Source organism: Papaver somniferum, chromosome 7 (assembly GCF_003573695.1).
Source record: "Papaver somniferum cultivar HN1 chromosome 7, ASM357369v1, whole genome shotgun sequence".
NCBI lineage: Eukaryota > Viridiplantae > Streptophyta > Magnoliopsida > Ranunculales > Papaveraceae > Papaver > Papaver somniferum.
The window spans coordinates 78,371,631-78,390,369 of record NC_039364.1 but is presented as its reverse complement, the minus strand read 5'-3'; the positions used below and the strand labels follow the sequence as shown (position 1 = coordinate 78,390,369).

General features: G+C 36.0%; 1 protein-coding gene across 2 annotated transcripts; it reads right to left on the bottom strand.

Annotated features, from left to right (window-relative positions):
• Positions 1-6,254: 6,254 nt before the first annotated feature.
• On the bottom strand, positions 6,255-12,064 carry LOC113297710 (bifunctional fucokinase/fucose pyrophosphorylase-like). Of its 2 annotated transcripts, none has more exons than XM_026546279.1 (7): positions 11,700-12,064; positions 10,365-10,644; positions 9,673-10,037; positions 9,258-9,384; positions 8,044-9,057; positions 7,133-7,863; positions 6,255-6,923 (listed from the first exon to the last, which is right to left on the bottom strand). In XM_026546279.1, exons 1-7 carry the CDS (start codon positions 12,012-12,014, stop codon positions 6,525-6,527), a joined length of 3,231 nt encoding a protein of 1,076 aa, XP_026402064.1. In that variant the 5' UTR covers positions 12,015-12,064; the 3' UTR covers positions 6,255-6,524. The 2 variants fall into 2 exon arrangements, with proteins under 2 accessions (XP_026402064.1, XP_026402065.1); XM_026546280.1 differs by lacking the exon at positions 11,700-12,064 and adding an exon at positions 10,806-11,040.
• Between the last annotated feature and the right edge of the window lie 6,675 nt (positions 12,065-18,739).

The window sequence follows — 18,739 nt, the reverse complement described above, 5'->3', positions numbered from 1 at the left end:
GATTATCGTTTGCGTATGAATTTCCTATATTACATTTACAACAATCGTTTAATAGCAATCTTTGGCTTCGACCAATCTAACTACTTTTGCTTCTCAAGAGTTTTTCCTTGTATGGATTATTAATTATTCCCCCTTCCAAGTACTCTGGCTTTAGTAGAAGTTATGGTTGCTCCACTTGCTATGTCCGTTCAAAATAGACTATGAGAGTCTCATGTCTGATGCATCTCCAGAATGTACTTGTTGTAGTTCGAATTTGCTATATCTTTTTGGAAGCCACGAACAAAAGGTGAACCCCTCATGAGTTCAGCGTTGGACCCCATTGATTGTCGTAAGAAGACATACATTTTCACACTTGATTGCCGTAGAGATCCATGCATTCACAATCAAGATAAAACTTCTTTATATTTAACGTGTTGCGTTGAATCATTCCCTTATCCACAAAAAGTTATTCGTCTCCAAGATATCGTCTTGCTCATCAAAGTCTTCAAGTCTTCATGCAGAATTCCAGGAGGTTCCCAGTTGCGAAAATCAAGAACCGGAACAGATACCAAGACATATTTCCATATTTCCGGTAACACGCTAGTGGAAACAGCACATTTGGTCGGAACAGAAGAGAATATATGATGAACTATTGGATCAGGTAGTTTCCGTTCAAATCATGAAAACAAAATAAATAAGCTATCAAATACTAACTGATCAACTAATTGAGAGAAACAAATAAAGCTAATTATTTTTAGTGAAAAAATTTCACCAAGGTTCCTGAAAAAGGAAAAAAAAAACAAAAAAAATAAGCCAACCTTCTTTCCAGTGTTTGGAGCATCCAATGTATCGTAGTACATGTCAGTAATCCATAGCAAACCCGTACAACAAATAAAAGGTTAAGAAAGATGGTTAACACAAATTGGATGTGGGGCACTTTTGTGAAAAAAACTATTAGTCTTCTCTCTGCTTGGACAGTGAATAGCGAAATGAATGGCGATTGATGGCAATCTCTTAAAACATATATAGGTCATCTTGCAATTCTTAATATATATATTCTTAAAGAGTAAAGAGAAGCAGTTCCTAATTTAGCTTGTCATTCGTTATAAGGATAAAAAGATTGCACTACCAGAGATAGTTCCCCGACACATCTTACTTGGGAGGAGGTGGCTTCCATATTTGTTGGCTGCAGCTCTAAAATGACTCGGGAAGGAGTTGACCAAAGTCTTCCCATCAGACCAGCATTACCTGATTAAGTATAAATATTTTGCCTCCAAGAAAATCACATGTATATGCTGGCACAACTATGAGGAACCCATTCATTAGATTTGTATCTGTTTATCTCATTTGTTATCATGCTCCCACACAGTATCGCCTATATATAGAGTTACTTGCCATACCAGAGAAGCTAATACTGTGAGAGACCTCGTTTTCGCTATATGGTTGATAAGACTTTCATGTTACATATAGAGAAGCAACTTGGCAGTCGATACTGGATAGACTTCTTCAGACCAATGTATGGATGTTTGAAGCAGCAGTAGCTATAACATACACATAATAGTTAGTAGCACCCGTATAAACCACCAATTCACTTTGCTTATTTCGTATTAACTCTAAAACCAAAAATTAACCCTAATCAATTAATCCAATCGAAACCCCAAGACCAAAGAAAACCAAGCCCAAGTATTGATCAGATAAAATTCCAATTTTAATATCTTAAATCCGCTAATTAGTCATAACCCACCACTTCAAAAATCATCTCACAAGAAACTTAAAAGGAAAAATCCTTTCAAACGTAAACACATTATCCACAACTATAATTGACATAAGCACATTATCCACAACTATCTGAGGTCCACTCTTCAAAGAGTTATACACATCAAATTCTCCATAAATAAACAATCCTGTAGCATTAGTAACCAAGAGACCAACCATTTTCATCACGATTTAGTAAATAATCCCATCATATACGATTCGGTTAAACTAAACGAAATGAAAACCCCAAAACCATTCTTCCTTGAAATGAACACGAAGATCAGAACCCCTTGCCTTGCAGGCTAAGTAGAGAGCATCATAAACAACACACGCAGTATTTAAACTCGTTCAAAACCCTTCAACTATGAAAAGAAAACGAGAAAAGGACAATAAAGATTAAAGATGCTTACACTTAGTTGGATTATCGGGCTTCTTTGAATACTTCAGTACAAAAAGAAAAATCATTAATCGGTACACCAACAATCAAATCAAATAATACAAAATAAGGATATCGTAGCTGGGGCTTGAACGGAGGGATTCAAATTTACGCACCATTGTTGATTTGGGTTTTCGGTGATTTCTTCTTCCTCTTTGCCTGGTGGGCCGGATAAGTAATGCGACACGGAAGTAGGTTTTAATTGTAAACCCTAAAATCACTAAATGTGGGTTACCAAAATCGTGGATTTTAATTTATTATCAAGATTTCAGTTTTTCTTACAAAGAAATGAGCAAATAAGAGCCTTGTATGTTCAACGGTGACTACCACCAAGTCCGGGAGATCCCAGAAAACAACTTTTCTTTTCTTCAGTTTCAACTGCAACACATCATTTGGATTATGAACATGATCTCCATTGTTGCCACCTGATAAAGTTCTAATGTACATGGAAAAAAAAATTAGTCAATAAAATCCTAAATTGCAAGAAGCCGAATGGTGCCGCTACGATGTGGTCGGGCCACATCATTCAAGTATGTGGTCCATCTTTAAATAGTGACACATGGTTTTTTGGTTCTCCAAAACAGTTTATAACCTAACTTTTTGTCTTAACTTCCTACTTTTTCTTAAAAAGGTAAAACAATTACGGGAATTTAGAGGGACGGGTTTTTAATATAAGTACTTGTCAAAATATGAAGAGGGGCCACATACAAAATATATGTGGCCCGACCACATCATAATCCGAGCGGAAGCCCAAGAAAAAAAAAACAACAAAACCCTAGAACATGCTTCAAAAAAAAAAAACTAGCAACAAAACCAAAGAAATGGAAACAATATAGCTAGTCACCGAACCAAAAATTTCTACAAAAATACCTTCTTCTTTTTTGGAAGCATAAAAAAAGATTATTTTGTTAATAATATCTTCAAGATCTTAACAATCAAAACTTTGGCACTGAAAATCCAAAACGAACGAAAAAAAACATAAAAATCAGCACTAAGTCATACCTCATAGAGAAATTGAACCACAGACCTCAATGAAAATCAACCGAGCAGTTTCTAAAGGAGAGCCTCTATAAGAGTCACCGCATCAGTTTTCAAAGGAGAGAATCAATGGCAATCGACTACACTTTTCCATTAAATCTGACTACACTTTTCATTATATCTGCATAAGAAAAAAAACGTAAGCATCCATAAACGAAATGAGTCACCGCAGCAGTTTTTAAAGGACATAATCAACGACAATCGACTACACTTGTCTATAAAATTTGACTACACATTTCATTATATCTGGATAAGAAAAAGAAAAAAAAAGGCGTAAGCAGCGTTTTTATACAGGCAGAAAAATTTATTTTTGGAATTAATATCTTATATTAACCAAGAAAATGTGCGAAAATTTATTTTTTTCTAAAAAAGACAACTTTGTTTTATTTTTTGGGCACATTTATATTTGGATTCTTCTTTTATTCCTTTTTGTAGATCCATTTTGGAATTTTTTTTATTATTATAAATCAATTTAGGAAAATATTTAGATTACCTTCATTTTTTGTTTGTCATGGAATGTATTTTTTTCAATAATTTTAATATTTACATAACAAAATTTGAAATTCACCTTAATTAATCAATTTTTTTTATTTTATAACTATTTTGTTTGAATTATGGGATAAACAAAATTAAGAAAAAGTAATATGATGTTTACTAATCAATATTTATTTGCTCGATTATTTTGTACGTTAATCAACATTTGCTCCCATTTATTCTGTTTTAAATTCTAACGATTACGTAATTTTTTTTTTGTAAGCAAACAGGATCAACAATAAAGCTGCTCGCAAGAGAAATACATCATATGATTGAGAGGTTAGTAACCACGATTAATTTAATCATTTTTTTTAAGTTTCTCATTGTCGGAAGTGTAATCACCGGGAATAACTTATTTGTTAGCTTCAATTTTATTTTAATAGATAGAGCGAAGTTGTAATTAGGAAAAGGGAAATTCGAAGAATTGTAACATGACATTGGACATTGGATGTATTTTTTAATTTTTTTTAAATTTATTAATCTTATGATGTGATTGATTGCTTGATTACTTTTGTGATTGATGCATGATTAATTTAGTTTTGGGTTGAAACCGAGAATGCATGTCTTAATTATTTTCGGTAATATCTTATTTTCCGAAATAATTTTTTATTTCCAAAAAAAAATTATAATGTGGTACACGTCGAATAAAATTTACTTTTTAAAACTCGGTGGGGCCAGAATTGATCAATAGTATAATCATGATTTTATTTTAGTAGTTTATTTGCATAATTTAAAGATTTTGTGGAATTTATTTATGGGCAAAAAATTTAAATGTGATTTTAATTACTATTGTTTTGCATGATTTAAAGATTTTGCTGAATTTATTTCTGGGAAAAAAAATTTAAATGGGATTTTAATTATTATTTTATAAGATTTTGTAGGGGAAAAATACTTTTTTAGAATCAAATATCCAAAATAAAATAAAATAGTGGGGCCAGAATCAACAAGAAGCTCCGGTTAACCACATCGGTCGAAAAAACTCTGTTTTATATAGAGAATTTTCATTTCAAGCTAAGATTTTCAACTCAAATAAGGGCCATGTTTGTTTTATAATCCTGTTAAAGGGGCGGCATGATCCATTAGAAGGGCGGAAACCTAATAAGACAAAAAGGGTCATTACATGGTAATTCATGCCACCCCTTATCAAAAAAAATATGAAAATGACCAATTAACCCTTATTATTAATAATCAAGATTAGTGATGATAATCAAGATTAGTGTTGATAATCAAGATTAGTGTTGATAATTAATTTTCACTTATAATAACTCTAAAATCAGATTTTTAGAGTTGAAAAAAAAAAGTTGTGAGGAGAAGAAAAAAGACATTTTTGTGAAACCCTAGATTTTGATTCACTCAACCAAAATGAGTGATTCCAGTGACAAATTTGAGATGGGTGAATCTCTAAATTAGTTCCCATTAGCTTTTTGTCGCTCAAAATTATCTAAAGTACGTAAAAAAAATCGAAACTTTTAAAATTTCAGAAGAACTTACGGTTGGAATTTAGCTCGTTACCAACCGTAACTCTCAGTTAGGGTTCCAAAAGTATCGAATACCAACCGTAACTGGTTCAATTTGGGGAAAACCCAATCGTGATACCAGTTACGGTTGGTAGAATGACAACATATAGCAACCGTAAAAAATTACGGTTGGTAACTAATGAATCGAGATCAACCGTAATTAACCTACGGTTGGTAAGGTTATTTGAGTTACAAGTCGTAACTCAAATACGGTTGGTAACAGTGATGCAATTACAAACCGTACGCAAAAAGAAAATGAAACATCCATGACAACTTACGGTTCGTAACTTAAGTAACGAGACCAACCGTAAGTAATTTACGGTTGGAAAAAAAATTTGTAACTGAATATTTTATCTCAAAATCAAGAACTTACGGTTGGTATTTAAGTTAAATGAACCGTAACATCAACCAAATCTATAGTTACGGTTCCAATTGGAGTTATTACCAACCGTAACTCACATGCAACACAGAAATTTCAATTTCAATTTTGATCCAAAACCCTAATTTTTGATACAAAACTAACTTGAATCAAACACAATAAACAAAACCCTAATTGGGTCTTTTGGAAATATAATTTTCAATCAACGATTATCAATTTTTCAAATCGCTGATTAATCGAGGACGATGAAAATTTCAATTTTAATGGAGGAGGAGAAGAGAAGAGAAGATGAAAAAAATCAAAAAAACTATTTTGATTTTTCTGATTCCATTAGGTTAAAAATAGGAGTAGGATAATCTGGTCAATTTACACCCCCTATAGGACATCCCCTAACCAATAAGAGGGACATTGCTACCACCCTTGCCGCCACTCCAATGGAACATGCCGCCCCTTTAACAGGATTGTTGTTTTATTCTGAACATACATGAATCATATACATGTCAACAGATGTTGTATGTTGTTCTTGCCATTTATTGAAATCTCAATCAGCATTTGTGAAGCGGACCAAATCGCCAAGGAAGCAAGAATAAAGAATCTTCATCATAGGTCTACGAAATTACAACAAAAAATGAGCATTTTAGCATTATTTCTAATGTTTTTGATAGAAACGAAATTGTAAATCTTATGTACTATCTTTGCTAGTTAATATATTCATCTTTCCATAAAAAAAAATCAGCATTTGGGAAGGTTCAAAAATACATACACCACCGCTATGAAGAATATAAGATGGATGACCGCTTCCATGTACAGTACAACTTTTGATAAATTCAACAATTATCAGTGAATATCAGGTCTTTAAGAAGGGTTGTCACTCAAGAAGGTTCAACTACTTTTCTGTGAAGATACTCCACTTATAGACTTTAACATTAAAATCCAAAGATTTTTCCAATAAATTCTCGAGTTCTCGTGCAGAATTGCCATCTTTTGCTAATAATAAAGCAAACCCTCCACCTCCAGCACCCACAAGCTTGTAACCACAACAGAAACGGTCAGAAAACTCAAAAAGCTTATCAACAAATTCGTTGCTACAGTATGGATCTAATTCTTGATGCAATCTCCATGCTTCCATCATGATTCTTCCTAGCTCATCTACGTCGCAATTCATTAAAGCTTCTCGTCCTATCTTCGCCAGTTCACTCAAGCGCTTGATACTTGATATTAGTAAGTTATCACGTTGTAGATAACGAGTTACCACCTTTTGAAGAACTTGATTTGCTAGCCGGACCTGTATAAAAGTAGCAAATGATAGGCTATATGAGATGTGAAAATTCATGATGGCAGTAGTGAAAGTCAGAAGCATGTGTGATTTAGAGTTCCGGATATAATCTAAGATTGCTGTTTGAAGAAAGAGAGAAAAAGAAACTCTGCTAAGATTGCTGTTTGAAGAAAGAGAGAAAAAGAAACTCTGCTATGACAAAATACGAAGGGACTTACTTGGCCAGTAAAAACTACCAATAGCCGTTGCTCTAACTCTGCCACCAACTGTGGTGAAGCCGCCAGGGGAATGACTTGAAGCCGTAATGGAATTCCTGGGAAACTTGAAGTAAATTTAATACCTGGGTACAGGCCACCTATTTGATCCTGCCATCCTCCTCCAGTGCCCATTATCTGTTCTAAGACTAAAACAAGTTTGGCAACAGTTTCGTTACTACTGTCTCCTCCCATTACTTGGAGGAGTCCTTTAACGACAGCTGCAGCTAAGATACTCGAAGTCCCCAAACCACTACCGCAAGGAACATCGGCCCAAGTCCTGATTTTCAAGCCTGTAGAGGAAAGGTTGCTTCCACTTCCACTTATAATTCCGGAAACGAGCAATGCCGATTTGACAAGTCGAAATGGATCATCATGATTTAATGGTGTTGCAATAGATGATGGATCTTCAATATACAATTGGTTTTCAGCATCATCAGAAATTTTTATTCCAGAAGCTTTTGTCGTCTCTATAGTGGTGCCTATTGGAAGAGAACCTTCCAGACTAATTGCCATGTTTAGAACACAACCGGAGCGTTCCAAGCTCCAAGGAGGAGTATCACTCCAACCCCCCACAAAATCCAGACGTACTGGTAACTCTACTTTTGCTTTTCTTGGGAAGAAAGGGTGGTTACCAGAAACAACTTCCTGATCTACTGGAGCTGATATGCTGTTCGATAACTCCAATAACTGATCTGAGTACAGAAACGATGTGAGTCAACTAAAGGTCACTGAAACAACTAAGATGATTGAGCTCATCACTATATAATTTAGAATACAAAGGAAGATGAAGTTCACATTTTGCTTTTCCATCTAACATTCCCTACGTCATTTTATTTCTTCAAGAATTATCTATATACAGATATATAATTTACCTCCAAACCCAGGTCTTACTGCTGAAGCAGTTTCTTGAGCAACTGCACCCCAAACCTTTGGCTCCAATGAGATTGCTTTCGTTTCTTCTCCACATGCCCGCAGAAGATCAACTTGCACCTGGTAAGCCCTGCTATGAGGGAGAATCTTTGTGCTCTGTGCTTGGAGCTTTGGACAGAGAGCTAAAAAATCTCTACACATTTCAACTCCTGATATTTCCTTTTGCAGGATTTCGTCACACAATTGAGACAAATTGCGACCAAGTATACCATAAGTCATGCAGGCCTTAGCAAATCCAGCTGCAAGATCTGCTTGATGATTACTAGAGCGTAAACAAAGCTTTGGAAAATCTATGGATCTATGAAGTTCCTCCAAACTGACCCTTTTTGAACTTCTCCACAACGGAAGCAAAGTTTTGCAGTTGTTGACCAAACCCATGAACCACATACCTAAACGAAGCATCTCAAAGTAAGGCAGAATCGGAAAGATCTTTGCATTCCAGAGGCACTTACCATGTACATCTGATGAGTTCCACAAGTCAGTTTCCTGAATGCCTAAACCATGTAATACCGTCTTCCACGGTTGACCACAGAAAGTTCCATTCTTAGAAAATGAAACTTTTGGATTATCATGAAGGCCACAGTAGATAATAACCTTTTCCGTGCATCGATTTAGAGGTACTTCCCAAAGACAGTGGCGATCAGGAAGCAAGAACCGAAAAGAATCTTCTGTGGACCCGCTATTAAAATCAACTGGGATACTAACTCCGACAACAATAGCTTGGGAGCCTATCTGTATTCCTCCAGACAGCGATGAATCGTAAACCATGGAATCCTCCCCAATTGAGACCCCAGGTTCAATTTTGCTAGAGAGAATAATTGAAGATGCTGAAATATCAGAGGCGGTTGTGGCTGGAATTGAACATAAGTGCCTTCGACCTACGAGTGCAGCATTGGGCCCACCCAAGTGATCGAGAATTTCGCTAGAGGTTCCAAAATGTAAAAAGGACAAATCATCTGCCATGAAATAAGGAAAGATTATGAAAAGACCTTTCTAAAATTGGTTTCAGTCTGAAATATATATACATGGCACACAGAGAAATGACATCCCAATGAACAAGGATAATGAATAATGTTAATAACTAATCTAAAAATATGGAATGAATGCTGTTAACACTGACGGCAATATAAAGTTTCAACAGTTAAGTATGACATACAAGCACAATAGCTGAACATCGACCGCTTTCCTAGACCATTGATCAGCTCTCTACCCAACGGGCGAATCTTCAACCATTCATGTATTGCAGGTACCCAAGCTGCAACCAATTCCTCGTACAAACTCATCTACGCAAATTTCAACAATTTATACCAAGAATAAATGCTGCCATATGCAGTTATTTCCAGCACTGTTGTGTTCTAGCACACCTTACACGGTATTCTCTTTTATGTTAAAATAAGCAAGCGTGAAGTGAAAGACAAAATACGACTATGATACAACACTTTCATGTCATTGTAATAAGATGTTTTCTCATCATAATATTTATAATCTCTTCTTTAAAGGATAAAACAAACAAGCAAAAATTAGACTAAACATCAACAGCTATAAATAAACAGTAGAAGGATTGTGCTTACCTCCTTCTTGTTGCTAAGAAGGTCCGAAATCATTGTTTGACTTGAACTTGAGAGTGTTACAAGCTCGGCCCAAGCTTTGCCTCTTACAGCAATAATTCCTGTGTCGAGCAGTGTTCGACCATCATGTAGAATCGCATGGTTCTTGACAAGCTCTTCTACACTTGGTTTCTGTAGAAGATTGTCAACCAAACTGAGGGAATAATTTTTATCCTTAACCTCAGTGTGGGATGCCACAACAACCCCGTGGTTAGAAGCTATATCAAGGGTGATCGGAACAGTAATTATGCAGGATGTATCCTCTGGAAGGATCATCTTGGAAGCGTCAAAACAAGGCAGAACATCTCCAGTCATAATTAGTACACCACCTGCAATGACAAAATATGTCGACCGTCAAAATTTTGTGCAAGTCATGAGAACTAAAATACAGAAAAAGTAAAAACATTCTTTCTTTATGACTGAGAACTGGCAGAGAGAAACTTCACATGCTATTAGTTTTGCCTTTCTACATTGACCATCAAAAAATAGCTTTAACGCAGTGAGATTTAAAACCGGATGAATGCTACAGTACCCAACATGAGGGATTAGCAATAAGAGCAGCGTTAATTATGTTCAACTTTTTAGGTTATGAGAGGCAGAGTAAAGATTAAGATGATTTTCTAGCATAACTAAAAGAAACTGGTAGCATCACTAACCTTCATTCTTGAAAGCTTGTCGTGCACACGAAGAAATTGCGAGTATATGGTCAAAAAGTAGTGGAACCGGGCCATCAGGATCATTTGCAGCCAAATAAGGAAGTGGTAGAAAAACTTTTCCCATTGGGTTTGCCCATGGGACCCTTTTTGAATCACCTCCAGCATGAAGCAATAATATATGCTTTTTTGCCATCAAGCTGACCACTGACTCTATATCACCGCCACTCTCGATACTTTCGTGAGAAGAAGATTCTGGACTTTCATTCTCGGCCGACTCTACCTGCAGGTTATAGTGATAGATAGAGTTAATGAGAAAAATTCAGAGAATGTGTCTAACACAACAAAAGTTGCTATTATTTTGAGAGAAGCGCGCGAATATCCCATATTGGAGCATTTTTATACATAGCAGCACTCAGGAAATTATTGCAGTACCATACATACCATCCACTTAAAAAGGGCTGCAAAGTTGCAGATCTGTAACTGCTGAATGTTCAAACACCTTTGTTGCCTTTGAAGGCTGCTAACACAACATCTTGAATTTAAGCATTAAATATGAATGTGGTCAAAAACGTCGTTGTTACATGTTGTAGATTATTTGCCGATGTTACTGGTGATTCAGCAAACCACCTTTTCTCTTTGGTCAAGTATCCAAACAGTTTAGTAATTTGAACTTCCCTCAAGTAACAGTTAAAATTTGCAAGGACAAACTGTCACTTTGCGTCCCTCATCAAGCAAAAAGCTAGAAATCCTGGATAACATAACCCATGTTTTGCAAGGACTTTTTTATTCCTCAAGAATAGATGGCACAACAGTTTAAGACCTTATAACCCTGAAATTATGGAGGTTCAAATAACTTAAGCAAGTCACTCTATCTTCAAACCAAATCATGGATACAGATACTCTAACTAGCATTTAACGTAATATATTACAGAATTATGCCCTTTGCTGATAAGGTGAATAATAATTAACGAATATAAAAACTAAGGACCTAATGTACCAAGAACATTGAGAGTTCAAGCATGCTACAACACAAAAAATTGGAACACTCCTGGAAATGAAAACACTTACTTCCATTATACTCTCTAATGGTGGCCAGAATACAAATCAAAAGTGAAAGTTATTATAGCTTCTTACATAACTAAAGCTTTTTTTCCCCTAATTTGCATCATACAATATGTTTCCAGACCAAGTCGGGAGATCTCATGAAAGTAGGCAAATTATGCAACTGATTTAATCAAATTAAAGGCATTTGAATCCCAACTTCCAAAATGATTGTCAAATTATCATATAGGATCGTGAAAAGAAGATTAGCTAAAATATGATTGAAATTATTACCTGATGCAGTTGGAAATGTAGCTTTTGATAATGATCTAGAAGAGCAGAAATTGCATTAAGAGTAGCAGCACCAGAACCAATACGAGCTCCTTGAGGATCAGGAACAGCAAGAGTGATTGTTGATTTTGATATTCTACCCAGACGTTTAGCACGTTCAAGTTGCCACTTATAGAGTTCAGCTTGTTCTGGACTTGCGGCTGTTAATACAATTGCATCCCAAGTAGGAACCCTAGTTGGATGTCTTACTGATAATCTTAAATGATACCATGATTTTTTTAAAATTTTTGATAACTCTTCCTTCGTCTTCTTCTCCATTGTTGGATCTCTCTTTTTCTTTCTCTTTCTCTTTTCTGCCTGATCTTATAATTCCCCAACTTCGGAAGTTCAGTAGTGTAGACTTTTATTTTTTTTATTGCTCAGTCAGTAATCAGTGGACAGTATTTTTTTTTTTTACTCGGTCAATAAACGGTCTATTAATTATGAACAAAAACGTAACCAACAAAATTACAAAAAAAGCATGAAGGCCCCACCCCATAAACCAAAGGGGTGCAAGAAAAGTAAAAACTTCAAACTATGGGCAACAAGCCCTGAGAGCTAGAAAACAGTAAAATAAAACAAAAAGGCTTTAACAGGAGCTTCAAGGATCTCTCAAAAGCTGCAACAAGAAGACAGTTAAACACCCATCTGCTCTAGACTTCCGTATCAAGGCTCCCAAACTTCAATTAACTTCAATGTTTCAAAAGTTGCACCAATAGGCGTAAGAAAGACCTTGAAAAACAAGGCCAGCTAATTGAATATCGCGTCTGCAACCTTCAAAAATTGAGCTTCAAAGAACTCAAATAACTTCAATTTGTAGCATAATACGTCCACTTCAATCGGAATTGAAAAATTGTAATCTTCAAGTAAGCAAAGCAGCAAGCAAATCTCATTGTTGTCATTGTTAATCTTCAAAACATGCCATAAAGCAAAAAAGCTAATAGCCATCAGTAGAAAAGCCCCGTAATCTTCATGAAAACCCCAACAACAAGCAAAGCTCACTGTTCTCAGAGGCGTGAAGCAGCAAAACACCAAAGTGTCCACATGCAGCATCTTCGATATGCTGCCAGGCTTTGGCCAAAGTCTTTCCGCTTGAAAAAATACTTTAACTTCCATCTGAAAAGCAGACCAATCTTCAAGAGAGCAAAACAACAAGCAAAACTCACCGTTTGCATATTTGTAAGCAGGCCATATAGCAAAAGCTAATGGCCAGCCGTAATAAAACCCCGAAATCTTCAAAACACTCCAACAGCAAGAATAACTCACTGCACTCAGGGGCTTGAAGCAACAAAACACCAAAGTGTCCACATGCAGCACCTTCGATATGTTGTCAGGCTTTGGAAAATAATTCCGTTGCTTGCAAGGTGTGACGCAGTAAAGAAAAACTCCACTACGCACAAAAATCAGCAAGGGACTACCACGGTATCCACATGCAACAAAGGCTGCCAGGCCATGAGAAAGAACCCCACTGAAAGTGTGGAACAACAAGAAAAACTCGCTATCCACGAAGAAAAGCAAAGTATAACCACATATTATATGGAAATATACCTTACTAATTGTTGGAATTTTAAGTTAAAATTTATTATGTGAGTGAAAATTGTTTTCAAGATTTAAACTCCAAGAGATGTGTTTGGGTTATGGCTTTTCACCATAAGACACCTAGTCATGAATAGGTGTTATGGAGAGTCACCATTGGTGAAAAGACACCTTGTAGAGTCACTATTGACTCTATATATACCCATTTCTTAGTTTTGTTTCAAATGAGTTTTTTACATAAGTTAGAAAGGATTGAAAACAAGTTTTGAAGTCAAGAGTCAGAGTCACTTAAGAGCACAGTAATTGTCAACATTCGCTGGCCTAATGGTATTGTAGTGCTACTTACTATAAGGCCTGATCGTTGTATCTTGGAAGGCGACATCCGTAGAACCGTGAGCACTGTATGCGGGGACGAATTGTCTTTAAGGAAAGAGGATTACCTCGCCTCGATCAACCAATCCGATAAGTCTTTCTAACTCTCTTTTTGTTAGTATTTTGTTTGTTGCAGTAACATGATTTCCGAGAAACCGAAACCACACATATTTCCAACACTAATCACATGATATATCTTCAAAAAATTGTATGATATAGCTACAGCAAGCGAATCACCAAAAAATATGCAACAAAATCCCCCAACTTCACGAAAGAACATCGCAAAGTAGTGTGTGATTGGCTTGGAATCATCTTCAGAAAAGGCTACAGAAACTGTAGCTCGAAGCGACACATAGCATGAATCATCATCAACTAAAAGTCTTTCGTATAATTTATGAAAAGGATGTATCTTCAAATTCAGCAAAGCCTCGTACGATTCACTGTAAACAACAACCAAGATTGAAACCCTAAATCTGAAACCACAAAATTTGTTGCAAACAACAAACAACTTCAAAGTAATGAAACAAAAATCAAGCACCATATTAATCTTCAAACAAGCACCATCACCCACAAATCCAAGGACAAACAGGATATGGGAAAACTTGCTATCATCAAACATCTTCAAAGGAACGAACTCAAAAACCAGCGTCAAATTTATCTTCCAAAAATTGTTAACACCTCCAAAGATACTCGCAAAAATAGCGATTAGAACTGTTAACATCAAGTTCATCATCTCCTTATGATAAAATTAGTGGACAGTACACTAGATAGTAGTAGGGAATGGCTGTATAGGAATGAAGAATCCTATTATTGGAGCTTTAAAGTCAAAGGTCTTTTGGGGCATTTTTGGGTTCTAACATCCTCAAATGGATAGGGGGAACCAAATCAATAGTAAAGGTCAAATATACCCTGTCCTATAAATATATTCTAACTATTAAAAAAAAGAGTTAATCTTCTCTTCTTCTTCACTTCTCCTTCATTTCATCATGATGAAATCACGATGAAAATGATGATCATAATTTCATCATGATGAAATCGTGATCATTAAAAAACTTAAATTATAATTCTTCTTTATCTCTTTTATTTCTTCTCCATCACATCATGATTCTCCATTGCATCGTGATGAAGATGATGATCATAAAAACAACAAAATCTATTATTTTTCTTTCCCTCTTCTTCTTCATCTTTTCCATTGCATATAGAGATGATAGAAAAAACCAAAACTAAGAAAACTCACCATTTATTTTTACTTTTGATTGACTTAAAAATTCAATTCGATTAATTTGAGAATATTTTTTTTCTGAAACTGTATAACGGCTGGGAGTTCACACTTTCCAAACCGTGAACCCTGTATTACAGTTGGGAAAGTACATGTTTCCCAACCGTGAACCATGAACCTACCTGTACGGTTAGGAAAGTAAGAACTCCCAACCGTAAAAGAGTGTTTACGGCTAGATTTTCCTAGCCGTAAGCTATTCTGATAATCACATAAAAAAATATAAACAGAGGTCTAATTTCGGTTAGGTTTTCCTCACCGAAAATGCTTACTCTCGGCTAGGTTCCCCAGCCGTAACTGTTTCTGATACTTACACAAAATTGTAGAAAAAATCCTAGCCGTAACTTGAATTTTCGGCTTGGAAAACCTAGTCGTAACTGTTTCTGATACTTACAAAAAATCCTAGCCGTAACTGTTACGGTTGGGAGTTCTTGTCGACCCAGCCGCGAAAGTAATCTACGGCTGGGAATTCTTCAATTCCGAGTCGTAAATTACTATTCACAACCGGCTAGGAGTTCTTTATTTCCCCGACGTAAATAAAAAATACGGTTTGGAACACCATTATTTCCCAACCGTTTTTTCGTTTTACGGTTGGGTCGACAAATTATCCCAGCCAAAAACCAAACCGAAGTGCAGTTATGGCTGGGAAAACCTAGCCGTAACTGGTTCTGAAAACCAAAAAAAAAAAATTGAAAAAACTTTTAGTTGGAAAAACCAAGCCAAACATGGACTCTCGGTTGGGTCGACAAACTATCCCAGACTTCCCAGTCGTAATCTTGATTCACGGTTGGGAATCTAAGAACTCCCAGCCGTAAATACTTTCAGAAACTGTTTTTTTTTTACCCGAAATTCATCGAATTTGATTTTTTTAACCATTTAAAACAAAAATAAAAAGTGGGTTTTCTTAGTTTTTCTTTCTATGATGATCATCATCTTTATCATGATCTTTGAATGAGAAGGATAAGGAGAAGAAAATAGTTTTGGGTTTTCTTGATGATCATCATGATGAAATTATGCTCATCATCTTTTAAAAATTTATGAATGAGAAGAGAAGGATGGGGAGAAGATAATAGATTTAGTTTTTTATTTTTTTATGATCTTCATCATGATGAAATCATGATCATCATCTTCATCATGATTGTAAATGAGAAGGAGAGGGAGAAGGAGAAGATTATAGATTTAAGATTTATTTTGTTTTATTTTTTTATGAATAGTGAAATTTAGGTAAAGGTATAATAGACATCAGGAATATGATGTGATAAGGGATAACCTCATTTACTATTTCATGACCCTAAAAAGCCCCAGAAGACCATTGACTTTCAAAGCCCCAATAATAGGATTCTTGTATAGCGGTGTAATATTTGTCGGTGTTTTTTTATTTTTGCAGCCATGGAACTAGTCTTAGACAAACATTAAACAAGATTGAGTTTATGAGTTTACAGGAATATCACTAAAAAAGGTATTGTTCGTGAATTTATCACTGAATTTGAAAAATTATTAAATTTTGTAGATGGCATGCCCGAGGAACACCAAATTAGTATATTTTTTTCGGGTCTTCGTAAGGATATTGGTGCTAGTGTTCGTTTATTTCGACCACGAAGTCTTTCGGAGACTTTTGAGTACGCTTTTTGCCAAGAAGATGTTATTAAGTCATCACAACATGTCAAGCCTTTGGTACGTAACTTGCCATCAAAACCATTCGCAGATGTAAACCCATCTCTACCACAACGGAATGTCGTACCTTCTGGCACTAAACGGTTAACTTGGGAAGAGCAAAAACAACGTCGTGCGAAAGGCCTTTGCTTTAACTGTGATGAGCCGTATACGCAAGGTCATCTATGTGTGAAGTCCAGGTTATTGTTCCTTGAAGGTGCTAATGATATGACTATCACGGAGCTGCAACAGGATAACAGTGAAGACATTCCCAAAAATGTGTTGACTGAAAGTGAAAAATATATTGCTTCGACACTTGAGATTTTGTTTCATGCATTTATAGGCTCTTCGTTTCCAAAAACAATGTGCATCACAGGGTATATCAAAGGACATCCAGTGACGATACTTATTGACTCGGGATCTACTCATAATTTTCTCCATCTTAAGATCGCGAAGCAATGTGGTTATAAGGTTACGTCCAGTGACACTGCCATGCAAGTTATGATAGGCGACGATGCATTTTTGGAGACTACCGGTTCATGATCTAATGTACCTATTAAGTTACAGGATTATGTATTCGACACTGAACTTTATCTATTAGCAGTCAGTGGTTGTGATGCTATACTTGGTGTGCAATGGCTACGTACTTTGGGTGCATTTACTTGGGATTTTAATAAGTTAATTATGAAGTTTTCCAAACTTGGCAGAGAATACTCTCTAATTGGCGACAACTCACCAACTGTTATGCTTTTAGATACTAATCATATGAAGCGAATTATAAGTCGTGAGAAGCAAGGTATTTTCTTACAGTTAACAAATGCTGCAGATGGTACAGATTCAAGTAACTCAGTAATACCCCCTGCAATAAGAGAGCTGGTATTGCAAGTTTCTGATGTTTTTGAATCTCCCACATCTTTACCGCCTAAAAGCTCTCATGATCACCACATTCCAGTGGTTCCAGACTCTTCTCCGGTGAATGTACGTCCTTATCGGTACCCATACTTCCAGAAAGAAGAGATTGAAAGGGTGGTTGATGAACTAAAAGAGGCTGGCTTTATTCTTCCTATCTCAAGTCCTTTCTCTTCACCGATTTTGTTAGTTCGTAAGAAAGACGGCTCGTGGCGCATGTGCGTAGACTACCGTGCTATAAATAACATCACTATTAAGGATCGATACCCAATTCCAGTGGTGGATAGATTATTAGATGAATTGAAGGGAGCAGTAATTTTTTCAAAACTTGATCTACGGTAGGGTTATCACCAGATTCGACTGCATGAACCAGATATACCAAAAACTGCGTTTCGGACGCATGATGGTCATTATGAGTTTTTGGTAATGCCTTTCGGCCTTTCCAATGCTCCCGCGACTTTCCAAAGCTTGATGAATAACCTTTTTCGATCTCATTTACGTCGATTTGTCTTGGTATTTTTTGACGATATTTTAATTTACAGCAAGTCAGTTGAAGATCATGTTCACCATCTTTCGATTGTTTTCGATATTTTACGGGCTAATCGCCTCTTTGTGAAGGAATCCAAGTGTGCATTTGCGAAGTCTTCAATAGGTTATCTTGGGCATAAAATTTCAGCGGAGGGAGTATAGGTGGAAGAGGATAAAATTACAAGTATTTTGAAATGGCCTGTTCCGTCGTCGGTAAAAGACCTCCGTGGATTTTAAGGATTGACGGGATATTACCGTAAGTTTGTCAAGGATTATGGAAAGATTAGTGCACCTTTAATTGCACTGCTTAAAAAGGATGCATTTAATTGGTCCAATAATGCTACAGTTTCCTTTAAAGCCCTCCAGACGGCGTTAACAACTACACCAGTCCTTACATTGCCCGATTTTTCGAAGGAATTTGTCTTAGAATGCGACGTTTCAGGAAACGGACTAGGAGTTGTTCTTATGCAGAAAGGTAAACCCATTGCTTATCATAGCAAACCACTTTCTGGAAAAAATTGAATCTTTTCGTTTATGATAAAGAAATGCTAGTTATTATTTCCGTTATCCAGAATTGGCGACCATATTTATTGGGGCGACATTTTAAAATATGTACTGATCACCGCAGCTTAAAATATTTCCTAGAACAACGATTGTCTTCGTTAGAACAGCAAAAATGGGTAACTAAGATGCTTGGTTATGATTACGAAATAGTTTATAAGCGTGGCTC